This window comes from Gopherus flavomarginatus, chromosome 1 (genome assembly GCF_025201925.1).
Source record: "Gopherus flavomarginatus isolate rGopFla2 chromosome 1, rGopFla2.mat.asm, whole genome shotgun sequence".
Classification (NCBI taxonomy): Eukaryota; Metazoa; Chordata; order Testudines; family Testudinidae; genus Gopherus; species Gopherus flavomarginatus.
In genome coordinates this window covers 131,237,268-131,257,098 of record NC_066617.1, presented here as the reverse complement: position 1 = coordinate 131,257,098, position 19,831 = coordinate 131,237,268, and the positions used below count along the sequence as shown (strand labels likewise).

Below are 19,831 nucleotides of genomic sequence, written 5' to 3'. Positions count from 1 at the left end.
CTGCTTGGGGCTGCAAAAACAGTAGAGCCGGCCCTAACATGAAGCACATCAGAGTAGCTAGTGGCCTACTCAATGAACAGCGGTGGGTAGAGCAATAGCAAAGGAATAACACAGGTAGTACACAAGATTCACATATCAAACTGTCGGCAATCATAGACAGCACAGTGCACAAAATAATACACTGGTAGCTGAGATTCCACAGCCTGTGATATTTATGTTGTAGCTGTCCTATCACAGCCAACATCCTGATACAACCAAGAAACAATGCCTTGCAGTCTGCGGTTGCTGACTCTTTTAGTTCTCACCAACCCTTCTGACCAATGGAAGGAAGAATGTAGATTTCCCCAGGTCCTTGACATCTACTTGTCTTGTCACAATCACCTTACTCACTCCCCCTAAAGAGGACCGAGATCCCTTTCCTTTTAGAAGGCCCATCAGTAATTTATTTGATTAAGAGCCAAAGCCTATTTCAGCGAGATTAAGCAGAAGTATTTCTTGGTGGTTTACAAAAGAGAAAGAAAACCAAAAGTTAATTAAAAATTCCCAAACTTGAGATATTAGAAAAAATCCTTTAAATTAGCAACATAAATTTAACTTAACTTTAACTTAAATAGGGCCAGATTCTGATACATTTGACCTTACATGGTTAAGACAGTGGACTAGGACTAGGAAATCTTGGTTAATTTCCCAGCTCTGCTACAGAATTCCTCTGTTAACTTAGGCAAGTCATTTAGTCTCTCTGTGCCTCAGTTCCCTATCTGTAAAATGGGGAACTGAACAGCCTTGTACTTGTAATTTCCCCTAGAATTACACAATTATGTTTCTATTGAAGAATAGTGCATGCCATGCCTTGCATAACTGAGCTAACCATAATGTAAATTTTTCTCCAGTGGTTGCAGTTTGCACTAATAAAGAGCACATTTCCTATTGCATCCCACTCCATCTACTTACAATTTCAGCTTTTAGCTATTTTGAATAACAAATAGCAACCTTTATTTATAAATGGGTCAGTTATAGTGTTTGGGGCAACTGTTGTAGCATGCTGTCAAGGCTGATTCCCCAGTCTGGCACTCCGAGTGCAGAAGGTGGGGGGTCGCAAGGATTCTAAAAATTAATACTAGCCACTCCAGGCTTGTGTTAAACTCCCAAGGTTACAACTTTTCTCTGACCTTGGATGGATAGATGCTGCCACCACCCAAGTGCAAAAACCCCTTTGAGAACCCAGGAAGGTGCACTTGGGAATTCCTTCCTGTGGGGTACTCTCAAGCCCTTTCACCCCTGGCCCCCGGGGAAAAGCTGAGAAAGAAAACAAACAGCTGAGAAAGAAAACAAAGGAAATCAGCTGTTGCCACCAGATAATTAAACATGTGCACAAACCACGTAGAACACAAACATTCAATCCTGTTCTTAAAAAGGATAAATTTTATTAAAAACAAAAAGAAAGAAAATACATCTGGAACTCAGGCTATTGATAGATTTAAAAAGAGCAAATATAAAAATTAAGACTCAAGAATAGCTTTCTTGAGGTCCAGCTTAAAGGTGAGAAGCAAAACAAAAGCACCTGGGGTTAGCACCGAGAAGTCTACAAGCCATAAAGAAATAAAAGAGATAAACCTAATCACATCTTCCTTGACATTTCCTGACCTTCTTACATATCTGGGGTTTCAAATGAGTAGCTTCTAGGCATGATCTGGTGATATTCATACCTGGCCCAAAGCTTTTTACAGCATAGTTCCAGCCCTGTCTCTGCTCTCCGGGAGAACAATACAGACTTTTTAACCCTTTACAGGTAAAGCAAGTAGAGAACAACTACTAAGAGAGATTTTATAGCTACCTGGGTGGCTGGGTGTCACACATGTTATAATATTTGTTAAGGGTTACTGTGAAAGTGGTTTGAAACAATCAGAAGATATTGATTGTTGGGTTTTAAGATTTTACAGTAGATTCTCTTCAGAGTAATGTGGCCTAGTGGATAAATGAACTGGGATTTCTGGGTTCTATTCCTTGCTTTATCACTAGATGACTTTGGGTAAGTGCCTTCACTTCCCTGTGCTTTTATTCTCCCTCTGTAAAATGGGGATAATACCTTCTGTCTCACATTGCAAGCTTTGGGACAAAGATTGTCTCTTACTTTGTGTTTGTACTGAGCCTAGCACAATAGGGACTCAACCTCAGGTGGTGTTTTAGGTATAATAGTAATATTTTGACCACAGTTAGGACAGTCTGTGTGGTCTCCAAAAGAACAGCATTATTCTCTGTCAAAAGAGTAGTTCTGAAAGAAAAACCATAAGAATTATTATGTTTGTGTTTATTTTATACATCAGTCAAAGGGAATGTCTTACAGAAACATTTTCAACCCAGCAAAGATAACAAAGCTTTTAATATGCAGTAGCTACCCTGCTTTTCAGCTTCACCTGATAAGAAGGACTATCCTTCACTGTTTGACTCAAATTTATTTCTAACCCATATACTAGTAAGTTTATAAGATCTCTGGGATATGGATTGCCACGTACTATCGATTTGTACAGTACCAAGCACAATGGCAACCTGACCTGGTGCTACCATCACAATAATGTCAGAAATAATACAATAATAATTAACTAATCTGATGTTATCACACATTCATTATAGTAAATTATTGACTTTATAAATTCTCAGTTATAAACATGTGGCTGTAGATAAACATATACATCCTCAAGAAATTAATCCCACCTCATTTTGAGCTTCCTCCTCTACACTTGTGTATTTTGGGTCTCTCTTTTAGTTGTGCGTGTATTGGTAGATGGAGAAATGTATGTTATTAGCATTGTGAAAGGATAGCCTTCTCAACTCTCTTTCCTCACGCTTCTAGACATTTTGCTGCTTAGACCTTTATTCTCTACCTGGTCTTTTGAAGAATTACATGTAGCTATAAGGCTTTTTTTGGAGTCTAATTTTAACACCATCTTGCTGTCTTCAGCCCCCTTAATACTCTTAGCCTTCACCTCTCAAGAATGAGCTACACACTCTAATTTTGTTAATCTGTATTTTTGAGTTTTGGCCATGCTGGGGCATTCAAGCAGGTGTTATCCAAGCAGTTGGTGACAAATGTCTCCAGTTTAGACAAGGTCAGGGCGGGGGGTGATGTTTGCCTTTCGATGCCTCCAGCATTCCAGCAATGGGCCCATTAGCTGGAGTTTGGGCTGTCACCCATCCATGAGTTGCTAGGGTAGGTTTAGTTTTGATGGGCTAGAGCCTCCCTCCCACAAGCATTGTCTGCAGAATGGCCACCACCCCTAAAATAACGTTTGTGGCCTGAGAGATATGATAGGGGTCACTGCTGCTGCCTGATAACTTATTGCTGACTCCGAGCCCTCACTTCATCATACTCCTTTGCCAAGAAGAGCCCTTGCAATGCTGCAAAGGACACATTTAGCTCATCCCACAACCCCGCAGAGATGGCCCCAATGCATGGCTGGGTCGGTGGGGAAGCAGGATGAGGGGCTGATTGTGAAGCCACAACCCAACCCCCTGCAACCCAAATGACATCTTGGGGTCCTCCTCCACTGAAGGGGCTGCTGCACAGCTGACTTCTCCATGGGGTTGTGTATGACTGGAGGGGTTGCCGGTGCCCCCTACAGCTGATGTGGGGACTGGAGTGGGGAAGGCAAATCAAATCACTAACCCCTTCTTCCACCCACCCCCCACTTCCCTTGCAACTCGGGCCCCATGCCGCCAGCCTGGCGCGCATAGCCCATGGCCCCACCTCCCTGCTGCGGGTGTGTGTGGGGGGAGGGCGACAGCATCGCTCCACGCGGCACGGGGAGGGTTAAGCAGCGGCGAGGAAGCCAATGCTGCCGCTGCCGCCGCCGCCGCTATTCAGAGCTGAGCTGCTGCATCCTCCCGCCGCCGGCCCCGCGCCGCATGACATCACCAGCGCCAGAGCCCATTCGCTGCAGGTCGGACTCCTCTCCCCAGCCCGCTTCTCCCCCCTGCAGCCCACCGGCGGCCTGCACCGCCACCTCCTGCTCCCGGCCGCCTGGGGGCTGCTGCTGCTGAGCCTGCGGAGTCTCCAGGCTGAGCCCTCCCCGCGCCCGCGCCCGCCTGGCCCGCCCCTGGCAGGAAGGAGGATGGCGGAGAGTGAAGCCGAGACCCCCAGCACCCCCGGGGAGTTTGAGAGCAAATACTTTGAATACAATGGAGTGCGGCTCCCTCCCTTCTGCCGGGGGAAGATGGAGGAGATCGCCAATTTCCCGGTGCGGGGCAGTGATGTCTGGATTATCACCTATCCCAAGTCAGGTACAGATTCATTCTCTCCGAGCCTTTTCCTCCCCGCCCAGGCACTGACTGCCCCTGCGGGTTGCCTCTTTCCCGGCTCAGCTCCGGGGCTTGGCTTTCGAACTAGTTCCAGGCTCCGTCTCCTTCCCCGGGGCTGCTTTAACTCGGTAACATACGGGATAACGCAGCCTGAGCTGATGGGCTTATGTCTGCACGATAGCAGTATGTGTAGCAGTGTCTGCACAGCACTTTGGAAACCATACCGAGCAATGGCCATGCTATTCTGTATCGGGTTTGCCTCTCCTTAGCCGGGTCTGGATCGCAGCACGCAGCCCACACATGAGCAGACATAACGTGTGTGGCTTGTATTGAATTTTACATCGTCGAAGTGTTGCGCACGCTTATGCAACAAAAACTAAATGAGATACGCGGCCTAATAAAGCGAATTGTTTTAACAGTGGCAGTGGAGCTCAGTCTCCCTATTAAAAACAAGAATTTGCTTCAAGATAGGACCTTTGAAGCTGAAAGAGCTTTGTAAAGCAATAAATTAGATACTGGGATGATGGATTGCTCTCCATTCAAACGTTCATTGACATCCATCAACACCCTTTGAAGTTAAGGGGGAGTTTTGTGGCCAGGGCCCTTTACTGCGGGGTTGGGCGGGGTGAGTGGGAAATATAGGCCATGTCTACATCTAAAGTTTTGCAGCGCTGGTTGTTACAGCTGTATTAGTACAGCTGTATAGGGCCAGCGCTGCAGAGTGGCCACACTTACAGCAACCAGCGCTGCAAGTGGTGTTAGATGTGGCCACACTGCAGCGCTGTTGGGCGGCTTCAAGGGGGGTTCCGGGAACGCGAGAGCAAACCGGGGAAGGAGACCCGCTTCGCCGCGGTTTGCTCTCTCGTTCCCGGAGCCACCCAGCAAACCGCAGGGAAGGAGACCTCCTTGCTCGGGGCTCCGGGAACGAGAGAGCAAACCGGGGAAGGAGACCCGCTTCGCCGCGGTTTGCTCTCGCGTTCCCGGAGCCACCCAGCAAACCGCAGGGAAGGAGACCTGCTTGCTCGGGGCTCTGGGAACGAGAGAGCAAACCGGGAAAGGAGACCCGCTTCGCCGCGGTTTGCTCTCGCGTTCCCGGAGCCACCCAGCAAACCGCAGGGAAGGAGACCTGCTTGCTCTGGGCTCCGGGAACGAGAGAGCAAACCGGGAAAGGAGACCAGCTTGATTACCAGAGGCTTCCTCCTTCCACGGAGGTCAAGAAAAGCGCTGGTAAGTGTCTACATTGGATTACCAGCGCTGGATCACCAGCGCTGGATCCTCTACACCCGAGACAAAACGGGAGTACGGCCAGCGCTGCAAACAGGGAGTTGCAGCGCTGGTGGTGCCCTGCAGATGTGTACACCTTCAAAGTTGCAGCGCTGTAACTCCCTCACCAGCGCTGCAACTTTCTGATGTAGACAAGCCCATAGATCCCTTTCCTAGGGATTTTCGACTGCATAAAAAATAAAGGGCCAGTTGCTGCTACTCTTCTTTTGGAGCACCTTTCTGCACTGATTCCACCTGGACTGCTGAAGGAGGAAGGTACTAGTCAGTGAGAGTAATGTGTCATAATCTGGTCCAAGATAAATATGTAAAGGCAGCATATATGTTGAAGCAGATGTGGTGACAACACTGCAGCACCACCCTCATTACTGTCTAAGGAAAAGGAAAACCAGGGTGTTCAGTGAGGAAATGTGCTTGGAACAGTTAAACAGAGTAGTAAGAAATGCCCCCTATTAATAATACAAGTATGTGTTTCTGCAGTAAACAGTTTGAGCTGCTAACTGTAGTATCTATGCTTTTAACACCATATTATTTTATTTATTATTCTCTCCATTTTCAAACAAGTGCTTAGACTGAATTAATATGGATACAGTGCTGCTGCCAAAGAAGCAGACAATATGGTAGCTTCATAACCCACCTGATAAAACTGGAAACAAACAGAGATGCATGGACTCTTTCTTTTTAAACACATCATTGAATGACTTTCCCCCTAGTAATAAGATGATCTCTTTCTGGAAAATTCAAAGTCTATTGTACTGAGATAACAGATGTTAGCTCTCTCAGTACGATGGCAAAATCTTGTTGTTTTACATTATAGGTAAAAAGATTACTCATGACTCCTTTCATTTGACTGTATATTTTATCAAAGTGTTATGTGCTTCTCCAGTTTCTCTTGCTGTACCAGTGTAAAAGTGCGCAGTCTTCCATGATGAAAGATCCTGTTATTGTCTACTGGAGTTTTAAGTGCTTATTGCAGCTGCTGTTTCTTTGTACTTAACTGATAATGATGCTGTTAATGATTCTGGTCAGTGTTTGGCAGATGTCTGCAGTGTAGACAGAGCAGTGGACCAAAAATGCTAGAAGTAGAACCTGATAGCTATTGCTTTTTTCAGCTGTCTCTCTAAAAATCTATGACACGCAGAAAGTACTAAAAGTTCTGTTTAATTATTTCAGCTTATTGAGGTTTCAGTTTTGTAGTGTGTTACTGTTCTTGAATCTAAAGCAGTTCATTAGAGAACCCCATATTGGTTTGTATTGATGAGCCATGAATTATGCCTTATTACCCTGTGTCCCCCCCATAATGCACATCAGAACAATATAAGGTGTTAAGAGGCAGCTGCTTAGTTCCCATAACTTTACAACCACTGAATCATAAGTAGTTATGAATAGTCACCCTACTCACAATTATTATTGTTGTTGTTATAGTAGTAACATTATAGATGCACAGAGGCCTCAGTGAGATCAGGGCCCAATTGTTCTAAGTACTATATATACACATTGTAATAATGATGCCTCACTCTTAGAAAGTGTGTTTCACCTGCAGATCTCAAAGCACTTTACAAAGGAGATTAGTATCATTATCCTCATTTTACAGATTGGGAAACTGAGGCACGGAGAGGTGAAATAATTGGAATTGCTCATTTATGAGTATAAATTCGATTTTGTTGATATAACTGAAACCTGGTGGGATGAGTCCCAGGATTGGAATGTTAAAATCAATGGTTATAAACTATTTAGGAAGCACTGAGTGGGTAAAAGGGGAGGGGGAGTGGCACTCTTTGTCAACAGAGCATTACCTGTTTCCGAGTAACTGATAACTCAGAAGAAAATAATCTTGAATGGTTATGGATCAATGTCCTAACAGATAAAGCATAAGAGTTTTAACTGGTGTCTGCTACAGACCTCCAAATCACACTAGGGATTACGATAATTGTCTCCTAATGTACCTGTTTATAAGTTTTAGGGGGGAAAGGCTACATGATCATGGGGGCCATCCATCTGAATGACATACACTGGAGATCTCATGCTGCCAGTACTAAAACATCCTTGGAATGTTTAAATATTATAAATGGCAATTTCCTAACTCAAAAAGTGTTGTGTCCAATACAGGGAAATTCTATATTAGATCTCATCTTGACAGATAAAGAGGAACGGATCACAGAACTAAAAATTAATGGTAACTTAGGTTCAAGTGTTCATGATTTGATCACATTTATAATGTGCAAGCAGAATAAAGTCTAGCCCAGAGATTATATATGTACACTTGGGGCTTTAATATGGCCAATTTCACAGAGCTGAAAACAATTATGAGCCAAACCAGCTGGGGAGAAGAAATAATCAGAAAAATGTGAATGATGATTGGGAATTGTTTAAGAACACTTTATTAGATGTCCAAAAAGCCACAAACCCACAACTGAGGAAGAAGGCCGTATAGGTTAAAAAATTTATCTGGTTTTGCAAGGGAAGTGAAGGTAGCTATAAAAAAATTATAAACTTTCCCTTTCTTCCATTTGTTGTCGTTGTGTGTGTGTGTGTGTATATATATATATATATATATATATATATATATATATATAGAAAGAGAGAGAGAGTAGAAAATTGGTAAGAGAAACAAAGGGAGAAATTCATGGCCAGCACCGTTAAGGACAATAGGAAGGAGCTTTTAAAGTATATTAGGAACAAAAAGAATCCTAGCTATGATATTGCTCCATTACTAGATGGAAATAGTAGAATTTGAGTTATAATGCAGAAAAGACAGAAGTGTTCAAGAGATATTTCTGTTCTGTATTTGGGAAAAAACAGATAATATAATCATATTATATGATGAGAACATTCTTTTCATTCTGCTGGTATCTCAGGAGCATATTGTGCAGCAGCTTTTAAAGGTAGACATTTTTAAATTAGCAGCTCTGGATAACTTGCATCCAAGAGTTTTGTAAGAGGTGGCTGAGGAGCTCTTGGTCAAAAGGGCTAATGAAATCCTTGGATGCGTAAACTGGGTAATCTCGAGTAGGAGTTGTAAGGTTGTTTTACCTCTGTATTTAGCACTGGTATGACCACTACAGGAATATTGTGTCTAGTTCTGGTGTCCACAGTTCAAGAAGGAATCAGGTAAATTGGAGAAGGTTCAGAGAAGAACCACAGGAATGATTAAAGAAATAGAAAACATGCGTTATAGTGATAGACTCAAGGAGCTCAATCTATTTAGCTATCAAAGGGAAGGATAAAGGGTGACTTGATTAGAGTCTGTAAGAACCTGCACGAGGAAGAAATATTTAATTATGGGCTCTTCAGTCTAGCAGAGAAAGGTATAACACAATCCAATGGCTGGACAAATTCAAACCGTAAATAAGGCATAAATTTTTAACTATAGGTACAGTTTTCCAAGAGCCATGGTGGATTCTCCATCACTGACAATTTTAAAATGAAGATGGAATGTTTTTCTAAAAGATCTGCCTTAGCAATTATTTTGGGGGAAATTCTACGGCTTGTGTCATGCAGGAGGTCAGTCTAGATGATCACAGTGGTCCCTTCTGGCGCTGGAATCTATACATCCGTGAAAAAATGACTTGCCCAAACTTATCCAGAAGCAGAAATGGGGCTAGAGCCCAGCCCTTCTGAGTTCCAGTCCACCATAGGTCCTGACTCCGGCCCCGGAGCACCCACGGAAAAAAATTGGTCAGCACCCACCAGCCGCTCCCTGTGGCCCCGCCCTGCCTCCCTGCTCCAGCTCACCTCCACCTCCTCCACGAGCACACCACGCATCCTGCTTCTCCCCCCTCCCTCCCTCCCAGCACTTGCGCCTTGAAACAGCTGATTCGCGGGGCAGGGAGGGAGGGGGGAGGAGGGGGAATGCTGCTTGTTGGGAGGAAGAGGTGGAGCCAGGATGGGGATTTGAGGAAGAGATCCAATAGGGGCAAGGAGGGGGCGGAGTTAGGGCAGGGACTTTGGGAATGGGGGCGGGGCCAGGGTGGGAATGGGATGGAGTTGGGATGGGGGCAGGGGCAGTGAAAGGGGCAGAGGGGCGTGGGCACTCACCGGCGCCGGAGAAAGTTGGTGCCTATGCAGTCCACTATATTATCTTACCTCTTACAATAAAAAAATATTGATAAGGTCCTCACTGGTAACTACATCTAGTCAGACTTTTTAAGTAAAAAATGTGGCCTTTAAAAAAAAAACAGTTTCACACAAAATATTATCAATGGTGTCAAAATTTTTCATGAAAAATGTAGTGTCATTTTCAATCTTTTTTCCCCAAAATCTTATTTATTTATCTATTTATTTATTGTGAAAATAGTTTTTTATTGTTTGACTACGTCTCCTGGTAATCACTCAAAAGAGAAAATAAACAACAACTGAATTAGTCAAGTGACAGAGGTCAGTGCTTCTAGCAGTTATACTTCCACAGTCCCATGCTGCAGTCAAATGACAGAAGGATCTATCCTAGTTATTCCTCGTATGGCTGTTGATTTGGCCAAGTAAAGAAACAAATGACTACAAATCCATATTTCACATGACGGTGGTGCTGTCTGAATATGCATAATGGTAGACCAAAAAATTATTTAACTTGTACAGAGGCAATTTCACCCCACACAGGCTGGATAATATAATACTGAACCTGTGTTGGTGAGAGTGCTTGGCAGTGGGTACATATATTGGGAGTGACCCAAGATAAAGGATGCTGTAACATAGTGGAACATTTAATATGTCAGTGGTCCTGCTGGGAGTAATGTAATAAAGAGAAAAAGATCGTACTTTAATGTCATTGCTACCGACAGCAGCCTAAATAAATATACTCTTTATATCCCTAATTAATCCTAACACCTGCCTCCAATAAATGACTTAACAAAGTTTGGAAATTCCTGATCTTGGAAAAGCTCATGCATGCAACCCAAAAGATATATTCTTCATGTAATTACAAGGAAACTATATGTTACCTCTGCAACGTTAATGCCAATCAGGCATCATGCAGTCTGTCTTTCTACCTTTATTATAGAAAAGGGGTCACTAATGTCTTCCCTGGTGTAAATCTATTGACTTCAGTGGAGGTGCATCAGGGAGGAATGTGACCCGTTACCATTATGTTTTGCACTGGTTGTGAATGTAAAATGGAATACCGTTCTGTATATGATTAAATAATTGGAACCTGTACAGCAGATTACTTTGCAGATGAGATAAGGTGTGTAATACTCTGCAGGAAGGCTATTGTTATACTACAACCTGTCAAACTCATTGTGATATACTCACTCATACAGCTTACTCTTATGTGTCCATCTCAAAAAAATAAAATTTATATATATACATTTAATAAACTTTATTACAAAATTAATAACGGGATTCTTGTAAGATATTTCTCCAGACGCTTTGCCTAGGGCCACGTACATCCGTGTTTAAACTCCATGGACTTTAGTGGAGTTAAATCAGGGATGCAACTGGTCTCTGAAGTATGGTGTTGCTCACCAGTCTAGTGATCCAGATGCTATGCTCCTATAATGCTTGTCTGCTATACACCCTAACTATATTAGAACTATATATTTACCTCACTTTCAAGCTGACATATAATGCCCTTCTTGATGGTTATCGTTACTGCATCTGTTCTGAATGAATGTGTATTTTATGTTCTTGGGTCAGAGCCTACAAATTAATGCCCCTTATTTTCTTCACTTGGCAAAATTGGTAGCTTGAGAAAGCAGAGTTATTCAAGTGAATAATGAAGCTGTCTTTCCACTTTGGCTATTCTGCCAAATAATTAGCTAGAATTCTATCTGGAAGAATGTCAGCATTGGGCAAATATCAGCATCAAGTTACTTCCCAAGTGGTCCATGCAACCTCCTACTTGTCTGCATTGTTATGCTGTGTCAAATGCCAGTGGCAGCTGCTGTCACTATCAGATACTTCCTGTATCATCTTGTACTCACTGGAGTTGTATTATTACCAAGTCTTGAGCTTTTTTAATCCAGTGCTGGAATCCTGTGGCCACACAATTAAGTGTATTCCCCAGAAACATGAAGGTTGGCCCTAGGCCCTCTGTTTAAATAAGCACCAACAGGACAAGACACTTACACATATCAAAGCCTTTCTTGAACTGACCTGTAAGTTTACTATGCTCCCCTTCTTCAAATCCTTTCTCATTGTCTCTGGCATGGTATCTTTAAGAAATCAGCCAGTGAAGGGACAGATAGGTTAGTTACCACTTAGTTTATTTACAAATATCAAAAAACAAAATGGTACAAATGTATACTAGAGGGTCCCAGACCTAGTTGCTTCTCTGGGATGAGCGCACTGCACACACCAGAGACTTTTTGGATCCTTCCATTCTTCCCCATAACCTTCAGGTGCCACCCTCCCATCTCCCTTTATTTCAGGGACTCCCTGCATCCTCCTCATTCCCTCCTCCATACCAAGAACTCTGTGTCCCCCATTTCTGCTGCTGCCACATGCCAGGGGCTCTGTGTGCCACCTCATTCCTCCATCTCTCCCACAGACCCCATTCTGTCTCTTCCCCATCATGCGTGGGCTCTGCGTACCCTCCATTCCCATCTCTGAAATTCTGGGATTGATTGGATGAAGTATTCAAAAGTGACCGTGTTACAGACAAACACAGAAATGCCATCGAGTTCAGTGTAAGACCCTTCACTTGGCCAATAAAAATTGTATGTTTGTGTGTACCCTTCGGCCCCATGTTTCATGTGTCTTCTCAGATTGTAAGCTCTTTGGGGTAGGGGCCAGGTGTTCCTGTCGCACTTAACACAGTGGGGTTTCTGTGTGGGGCCTCTGGGTGCTAGTATATAAATATTAAATAATAATGATATAACTGCACACGTAACAGTGCACAGTTGCATAGGACCAATCTTCCCAGGGTTCTGTGGTCTATACACATTCTGACTCACCAACTAGAACACCACCTGGGATTACTCAACTACAGTTTTGTCTGATTAATTGGCTAATGTTTGTGCGGATTTAAAAGGTATTAAGTATTATTATTCCAGTATGAGTGGATCATGGCATAGATTATATTCCTTATGTGCTCATACACATTCTCTTGGTTGCTGCCTGGTAATGCCAGCAGCCTTTGCATGACACGAGTGATTGATAAGCCTGAACACAATGGGGTGATTCTTTTCTCACGTACACCAGCTTTACACTGGTATAACTCCACTTACAGCCTTGATTTGCACAGACATAAAGGAGAGGAGAGTCAGGCTGAAATACTGCTGGCCAGCATACGCAAAGCTGGCTGGTTCGCATGCCAGAAGCAGTGTCAGACAAAGTGGGATGAATCAGTTGAAGGCTGCAGCGGACTGCAGTGTTTGTTCCTGGTGGTGGCAGTAGCGGGCCCAGGTCTGGCCACAAATTAGACATGCTGTCAGAAAGACAGACGTGGAGTCCAACTGTCTCACCTGTCTGTTTCCTTTAGACTCTCTTCCCAACTTCCATTGTCTCTGCAGTGGTGAGAGTGACAGTCACCTTGTATTTTTTTCTAACAACTATCTCTTGTGCTGCCCTGGACTCCATTGCCAGATAATTAGCCCATTTCTGCAATGATCTGACTTTTGTAATTCCCCATTCTCTTCCCCAGGAACTTCTACGAAAATAATATATTTAGGGTTATTTTTATTTGCCTTTTGTTTTTTTGAGTTTTTAGAGTTCATGTTTTAAAGTTTCCCTTCACAAGCACAAGGGCTAGAACTTCAATTTATGCCCCCGCACAGGAACACAGGTTGAGAGACAATCTAGACCTATATAGGCAGGGCTAGTAGCAGTGCTGTTATTAAGGTTCCTTGACACTTCCCGTTGTAAGACCCTGTTCTGAGTTGCTTAATACTTTGCCAAACTTTAACCACCTGAAATTTTCCAAGCTGGGTGTTTGATTCTGCAGGCTGATTAAATCAATAAACAATCATTTATTATTTATAACTAAATCAAAAAATATTTTCAGCCAAAATAATTCAGGTGTTTTTGAGAAGGAAGCTAGGGAACAATACATTTTTTTTAATGTTAAAAATATCTGGTGACCTTTCCTTTGGAATGCTCCAATAATCCCATGTTTTGGAGCTGGATCTTAAAAATTCAGCTAGGGGCTGGCCTTTATGTTAGAGTTTTTGCTGTTCCATGAAAATAGGCCCAGACTTGGCCAAGTCATAAGCCTCTGAAGATGGCATTCCTCGTATGCTCAGCAGAGACTTGCTAAAGCAGGAGTTTCAACCTTTTTCTTTCTGAGGTCCCCACCAACATACTATAAAAACTCCATGGCCCACCTGTGCCACAATAACTGATTTTCTGCATATAAAAGCCAGGGCCAGGGTTAGGGGGGTAGCAAGCAGGGCAGCTGCTTGGGCCCCCATGCCACAGGGGCCCCAGCGAAGCTACATTACTCAGGCTTTGGCTTCAGCTCTGGGTGGTGGGACTCAGGGCCCCGGGCTTCAGTCCTATGCGATGGGGCTTTGGCTTTCTGGCAAGTCTAACACTGGCCCTGCTTGGCGGCCCTCCTGAAACATGCTTGCAGCCCTCCAGGCAGCCCTGGACCCCTCGTTGAGAACCACTGTGCTAGAGCTTAGCAGCTAAAATCTCCAACGATTCTATCCTCACTGAGCTCACTGGAACCTCTCACAGCTTTTGTTGCTGAGCACTTGCACCATCCCATGGAGAAACTGAGCATGCTGCATTCCCTCACAGCTCCTAGTGTGCATGTCTCCCAGGGAGCCACTGAGCGTGCTCCAGCCCAGGGCTACAGGAATGAAACCAGGCTTTCCCTATAATGTCTGTCTGCACAATGGGCCTGCAGCTAAAAGCTGTTTGGAGCAGGAACCATCTTTTTGGTCTGTTCTAACACAATGAGGCCCTGGTGTATGACTGGAGCACCTAGACGCAACCACAATACCAATAAATAATAAAAACTAATTATAATAATTGTAGACATTGGGAATTTTGCCCTTGATTTCAGTGGGAGCAGGATGAGACCCTAAGTGGGTCGAGCAGGAAGCATTGCTACCTAGATTAGATGAAGAAGCAATGCACTTGGTCTTAGTATAGCAGTACCTCTCGTCAGCGCATCTCATCCAAGGAGCAAAGAAATGTGACAAGAGTGGGAGAGAGCAGATAGTCCAAAAGGAGGAAAGACTTACTACCATCTAGCAGGTTTCACTTGGGTAACCCAGGAACCGTAGAATAATGACTTTCCTGTCAAGAAAGATGTAGAGAAAATCCAAGTGATATCCTTTTTGTAAACAGTCTCAGAAAAAAATGTTTCCTCATTAAAAAGGTCATAAGGATTTTTATAGACATCCTGTACTTGTGCACCATTTGTTATTGACCAGACTACAATGGCTCTGAAGACTAAAGAATTTTTTAAAAATGCATTCAGTCATAAACCAGTTACTGATCACTACTATCTCATTTTGTTGCTCATCTGCCTCATTAAAGATATAAATTAAAGGAGTTCAAGTGCTTTAAAGATGAGCTAAAAGGAATTGAGTAGCCACAGCTCAGTATTTTCATTATGCAATTCTCTATTAAAATGCCCTTTGTCATGGTAACTACTTCAGTACTGCCTCACATACATGATACACAGAGCAAAACATTACCTCCAGTGTTGTCCCATATAAGTTGCCTCAGAAGTGCTGTCAAACTCGACACTTCAAAGAATAGTTCTGCATACACAACAGGAAGAGTGGTTTTGTAATGAAAGCACTGGTACTGGGACACGGTAGATATGAGTTTCCTTCCCAGCCAGGCAATATAGACCTTCAGTGTGACCTTGGCCAAGTAATTTAATCTCTCTGTGCCTCACTTCTCCATCTGTAAAATGAAGGTAATTATACTTCCTTCCACCTATGCTTTGTCTTGTCTATGTAGATGATAAACTCTTTGGGCTAGCAATTGTCCTGTACACTGTTATGTACAGCCTCTAGCAAAATGTGGCGCTTCACTTGAGAGGGGGTCTAGGCATAAATGCAAGTAATAAAAATACTAATAATTAAAGTATTCTCTTACACTGGGTGGGAACAACCAGCAAAAAAATTCAAATGCAAACTTCTGATGTTCTCAGTCACTTTAATTTGAATTTTCTATGCCACTTCAGAACAGTCACAGCTTGGGCATTAGAGCTAATGCCACTGTGAGAAAGTGCTGAATAAATGAAGGTATTCAAGGCTTCCTTAGTATACAAGAGTCCTTTACAGCCTCGTACATTGACAGGCAAATAAAATGAAATAGTTTAGATAGAAACAATACTAATTTTATAGGCTATTGTGGAGTCAATGACTGTTGAGTGTTTCACTGACTAGTGTGTGTATGTGTATACACTAGTGAGTAAGGCTGGGGAAGCACACCAGTCTTGCAGATATGTCAGTTTTGAAGGATTACGGACTGAGGCAATCCACTATCCCCACACAGTTCTTATGAGGGGAGTGATGGTAGCATTGGGAAGTGTCAGGAAGGAAGCAAGTCAGTGAGATGGAGGTATGAGGAAGAGGTGTTAGCTAGGAATAAGTGGGGCAGTCACTGGGAGAGGATGAAAGGTAAAAAGAGAGAGTGAAAGGAGCTGGGAGGAAGGTAATTGGGTAACTAACTGATTAGAGGTTTTACCAATCACGCCAAAATCTACCCATTATTTAGAAAGTGGGAGCTAATTCCAGACCCTGTAGCCATTCCCATTCCCAGTGGGAGAGAGGGGCAGCAAATGAGATGTCCGAACTCATCATTTAAAAGGCCAAAGGTTCTGGATAATATATAATGACATGAGATTAATAGACAATAGTCCTGATTCAGCTCTTAGCTATACTGGTGTAAATGAGTAGTAAATCTATTTAAGCCAATTAAATGATACTCGTTTGAAACAGGTAAGATCAGAATCAAGCTCAGTATATAATTATTAGCTATATATACAGTGGTCCAGATTCACCAGCATGCTATGGCTATTTTGCAGTGCACTGGTGACGCAGAGCAGCTATAAACCCAGCTAGCCAGCCAGTTAAAAGCCACAGTTACTGCTGCTTTGTGTTGCCAGAGGGGCAAGAAGCAGCTGTAGTGTACCATTGAAATTGGCTCATACTGTGTATATATTGCTCAAACGTACCTTAATGATGTTCCCTTCAATGTCTACTGAATTGTTATTGCCTTCTGATTATAAGGAATATAGAGCTCTGAGCAAAAGATTACGTTGCAGAAATCATACACTTAGATACACAAAGACCTAACCATGCAGATCAGCTTGCCATGTATTCTGTGCTCATTTTATTAAATTAGGGCTTCGTTCTCTCCTAATTTAGAACAATGATAGAAACATTGTTGCCTGTCTCAAGCTGTGATTTTACATTTATGAAAAAGAATGAAAACATTTTTGACATGGATAGGGGTGCAGGTATCTTGCAAACACTGATATCACTTGGGGCAACTCTTGTGGCATATGATCATAACTCTTTCTGAAAAAAAAAACCAGTTTGATACAAAAATGTTTTACCATTTTGTTCCTGTATGATTAATACTTATTGCTAGGTGATTGTGAAGTAGTGCCATGCCTGGAGGGGGAGCAACATGTGTTAAATGTTTAAAACATGGAGGTGCTTATTTCTTATTTTTTGCACCTATGTCTCTTGCCTGAAGCACATTTACATGGCACTGTGGGTACACCGGCTTCATGCTATTCATCCTCAAAAATATATGCAAATGCACAGCAGTGTGGGTAGGTTTTTGCTGATGGCTTTCCTGAAGCAGATTTCAAACTGGGGCATGGAAATTCCCTTCTGACTACAAAAGGACGCTGTATGAGTTTGAATGCCAAGAGGGCACTTTCAGAACTGACGAGCATGCTTCCAGCAGACCCTAGCACATGGGAATTGACTGGTTTAATAGAAAAGGCTGGATGCAGTAACATCTCCTGCCTTCTGATTCCCTACTTGTCAGTTCCAACACACACTGTGAGGCCAAGGATTAAGGGGCCACATTAAGGGTCTCTATAAACCAGGATAAAGAAAATTATTTCAGCCCTCTGAAATCAATGGTGCTGAAGATAACTAAACGGTACTAACTGATTTAAAGCAATGGCATCCTAAATGGGAGTTTTGAAAAAATTGGCATTAGAACAAGACCCTTTTCTGCATCATTGCCCTCTTCAGAACATTGTAGCACCTTTCTGAAAATGCAGTGGCGTTAAACAGTGTGGGAGGATTCAGAACTGCTGCCCAAGCATGTTTTAGGTGCTGCTAAGGTAATGCACCAGGATACAGTTCTAGCATCTTTTTAGAATAGGCTCTAGAATGAGAATGAGACTGAAACTGTCAGAGGCAGCTGGATGTAGTACACAGTTGATAACAGTTGTGTAAGGGCCTGCACCTCATGAAGAGTGCTGTAGAGGAGTTGAGATTTGAGGCTCTATAGATCCTGCCATTGGTATAAACACTGGCTGGGATTATTACTGTTATTTTATATGCCTAGAATATTCCAGATGTTTTTCAAATACATAGGAAGGCAGACCCTACCCTGAATAGTATATAAAGAACACGTTTTCCCCCAAAGCTTCTTACTGTCCTGTTGATCTTCCCCTCATTGTGACTGCAGGTCTCCTGCATTCTCAACACTGGTCCCTGTTCCAGGATTTTAATATTAGGTAATACCTCTGAATCACTCAGTCACAGAGGTAATCTTCACCAAAGGGAAGCCCTGGAGGGAAGGCTGGAAAAGCAAGTAATAGGACTGGATTATCTGTGGACATGGTCATGTACCTGGTTTATATTATTTTTTTTTCTATTCAGAGCCCTTGTACTATTTTTTCCTTGTTATTTTGACATCATAGGTCTTGTGTATATCTATGCTATGGTAGAGTGTTACATTTAGATAGCAAAGACTTAAGGGGATAAAAACAAGTAGTCTGGTGGCACCTTAAAGACTAACAGATTTATTTAGTCCTAGCTTTCATGGGTGAAAAAACACTTCTTCAGATACATGGAGTGAAAAAAAAAAAGCCTCTCGGACTGTGCCGCTGCAAGAAAAGCACCTCAGCATGTGCCGCCCCAGGCACGTGCTTCCTCTGCTGGTGCCTGGAGCTGGCCCTGCTACAACTTATCCTGGAAAAGGATCCCTCACTCCCTCACTGGGAGGCAGGCCAGTCCTCGCTTACAGACAGCCCCCCAACCTGAAGCAAATACTCAGCAGCAACTACACACCACACCACAGAAACGCTAACCAGGAACCAATCCCTGTAACAAACCCCGTTGCCCACTCTGCGAAGTTTTCGAAAAAACTTTTGTCTTTCATGGGTACTGAAAAAAGCCCCCCTCGCAAAAGACAAAAGTTTTGCTGACGCAAGTGGCAGTGTGAACGTGGCTTTCCTGCCGACAAAGCTAACACCGCTCACGGGGCTGGAAGTATTTTGTCAGCAAAAGTGCTGACAAAGTACCGAAAAAGAGCATTTACACACACTGACTGTACACAGTCTTGTCGCTAAAAGCTGCGTCATGTAGACAAGCCCTAAAAATCAAGACACTGGATTTTATGGCTCATTACACAGGCTGTAACCCACTAACTCTCCTTTGTCTGACAACTGAAGAGGTGTTAACTCCTCATTTCACCTTGAACAGTCCCTTGCAACATGTTAATCCCTCATGTTCAACAATCCTTTCTACCTTGTAGTGGCTGTGACACTCTTGAGTGTCTTTCCCAGACCTGAAGAAGAGCTCTGTGGAAGCTTGAGGTCTTGTCTCTCTCACCAGCAGATATTCTCTCATCCGCCTTGGATCTGTAAATGAAGCATTTATCTTATGCCTTAAAGTTGGGCTCATGGTTAAGACACTAGACTTGGCTGCAGGAGATGTAGTTTCTATTTCTGGCTCTGCCACAGACTTTCTGGGCAAGACTGTTAGTCCTGAATTTTTCAAAGTGACTAGAGATTTTGGTTGCCTCAAATTTTTGAGTGCCCAAGTGATGTCACTTTAAATGGGCCTGGTTTTCAGACAGTGAGTGCTCAGCATTGGCTTCAGATCAGGCCCTCTAATGTGTCTGATGTTGGGCACCCAAAATATGGAGGTAAAATCACTAATCGCTTTTAAAAATGTAGGCCTTAGTTCTTACTCAGGAAAACTATTCAAATCAAAATGTGAATCGTGGGTCCTGTGTAGGTGAGTCATAGCAGAAGAACTAGGGAAATATGGCATCTCATACAGCTGTATTTTATTGTTAGGCAAAATTATTAAACACACAGGACCAGCTTCTTAAGTCCTTATGCAGTGTTACCTCTGTCATTCTCAGGCAAACTCCT

General features: G+C 43.1%; 1 protein-coding gene across 3 annotated transcripts in view; it reads left to right on the top strand.

The window, feature by feature from the left end:
* The first annotated feature begins 3,896 nt into the window (after positions 1-3,896).
* SULT4A1 (sulfotransferase family 4A member 1) overlaps positions 3,897-19,831 on the top strand; it is a 40,304-nt gene continuing 24,369 nt past the window's right edge. For 2 of the 3 annotated variants that reach the window (XR_007769723.1, XM_050925116.1), the window contains exon 1: positions 4,046-4,278. Coding sequence is in view for 2 of the 3 variants with exons in the window: in XM_050925116.1 (XP_050781073.1) it covers positions 4,110-4,278 (169 nt within the window). In the remaining variant the exon portion in view is untranslated. Of the gene's footprint in view, positions 4,279-19,831 lie in introns of all 3 variants that reach the window. The other variant, XM_050925126.1, reaches the window with a different exon arrangement.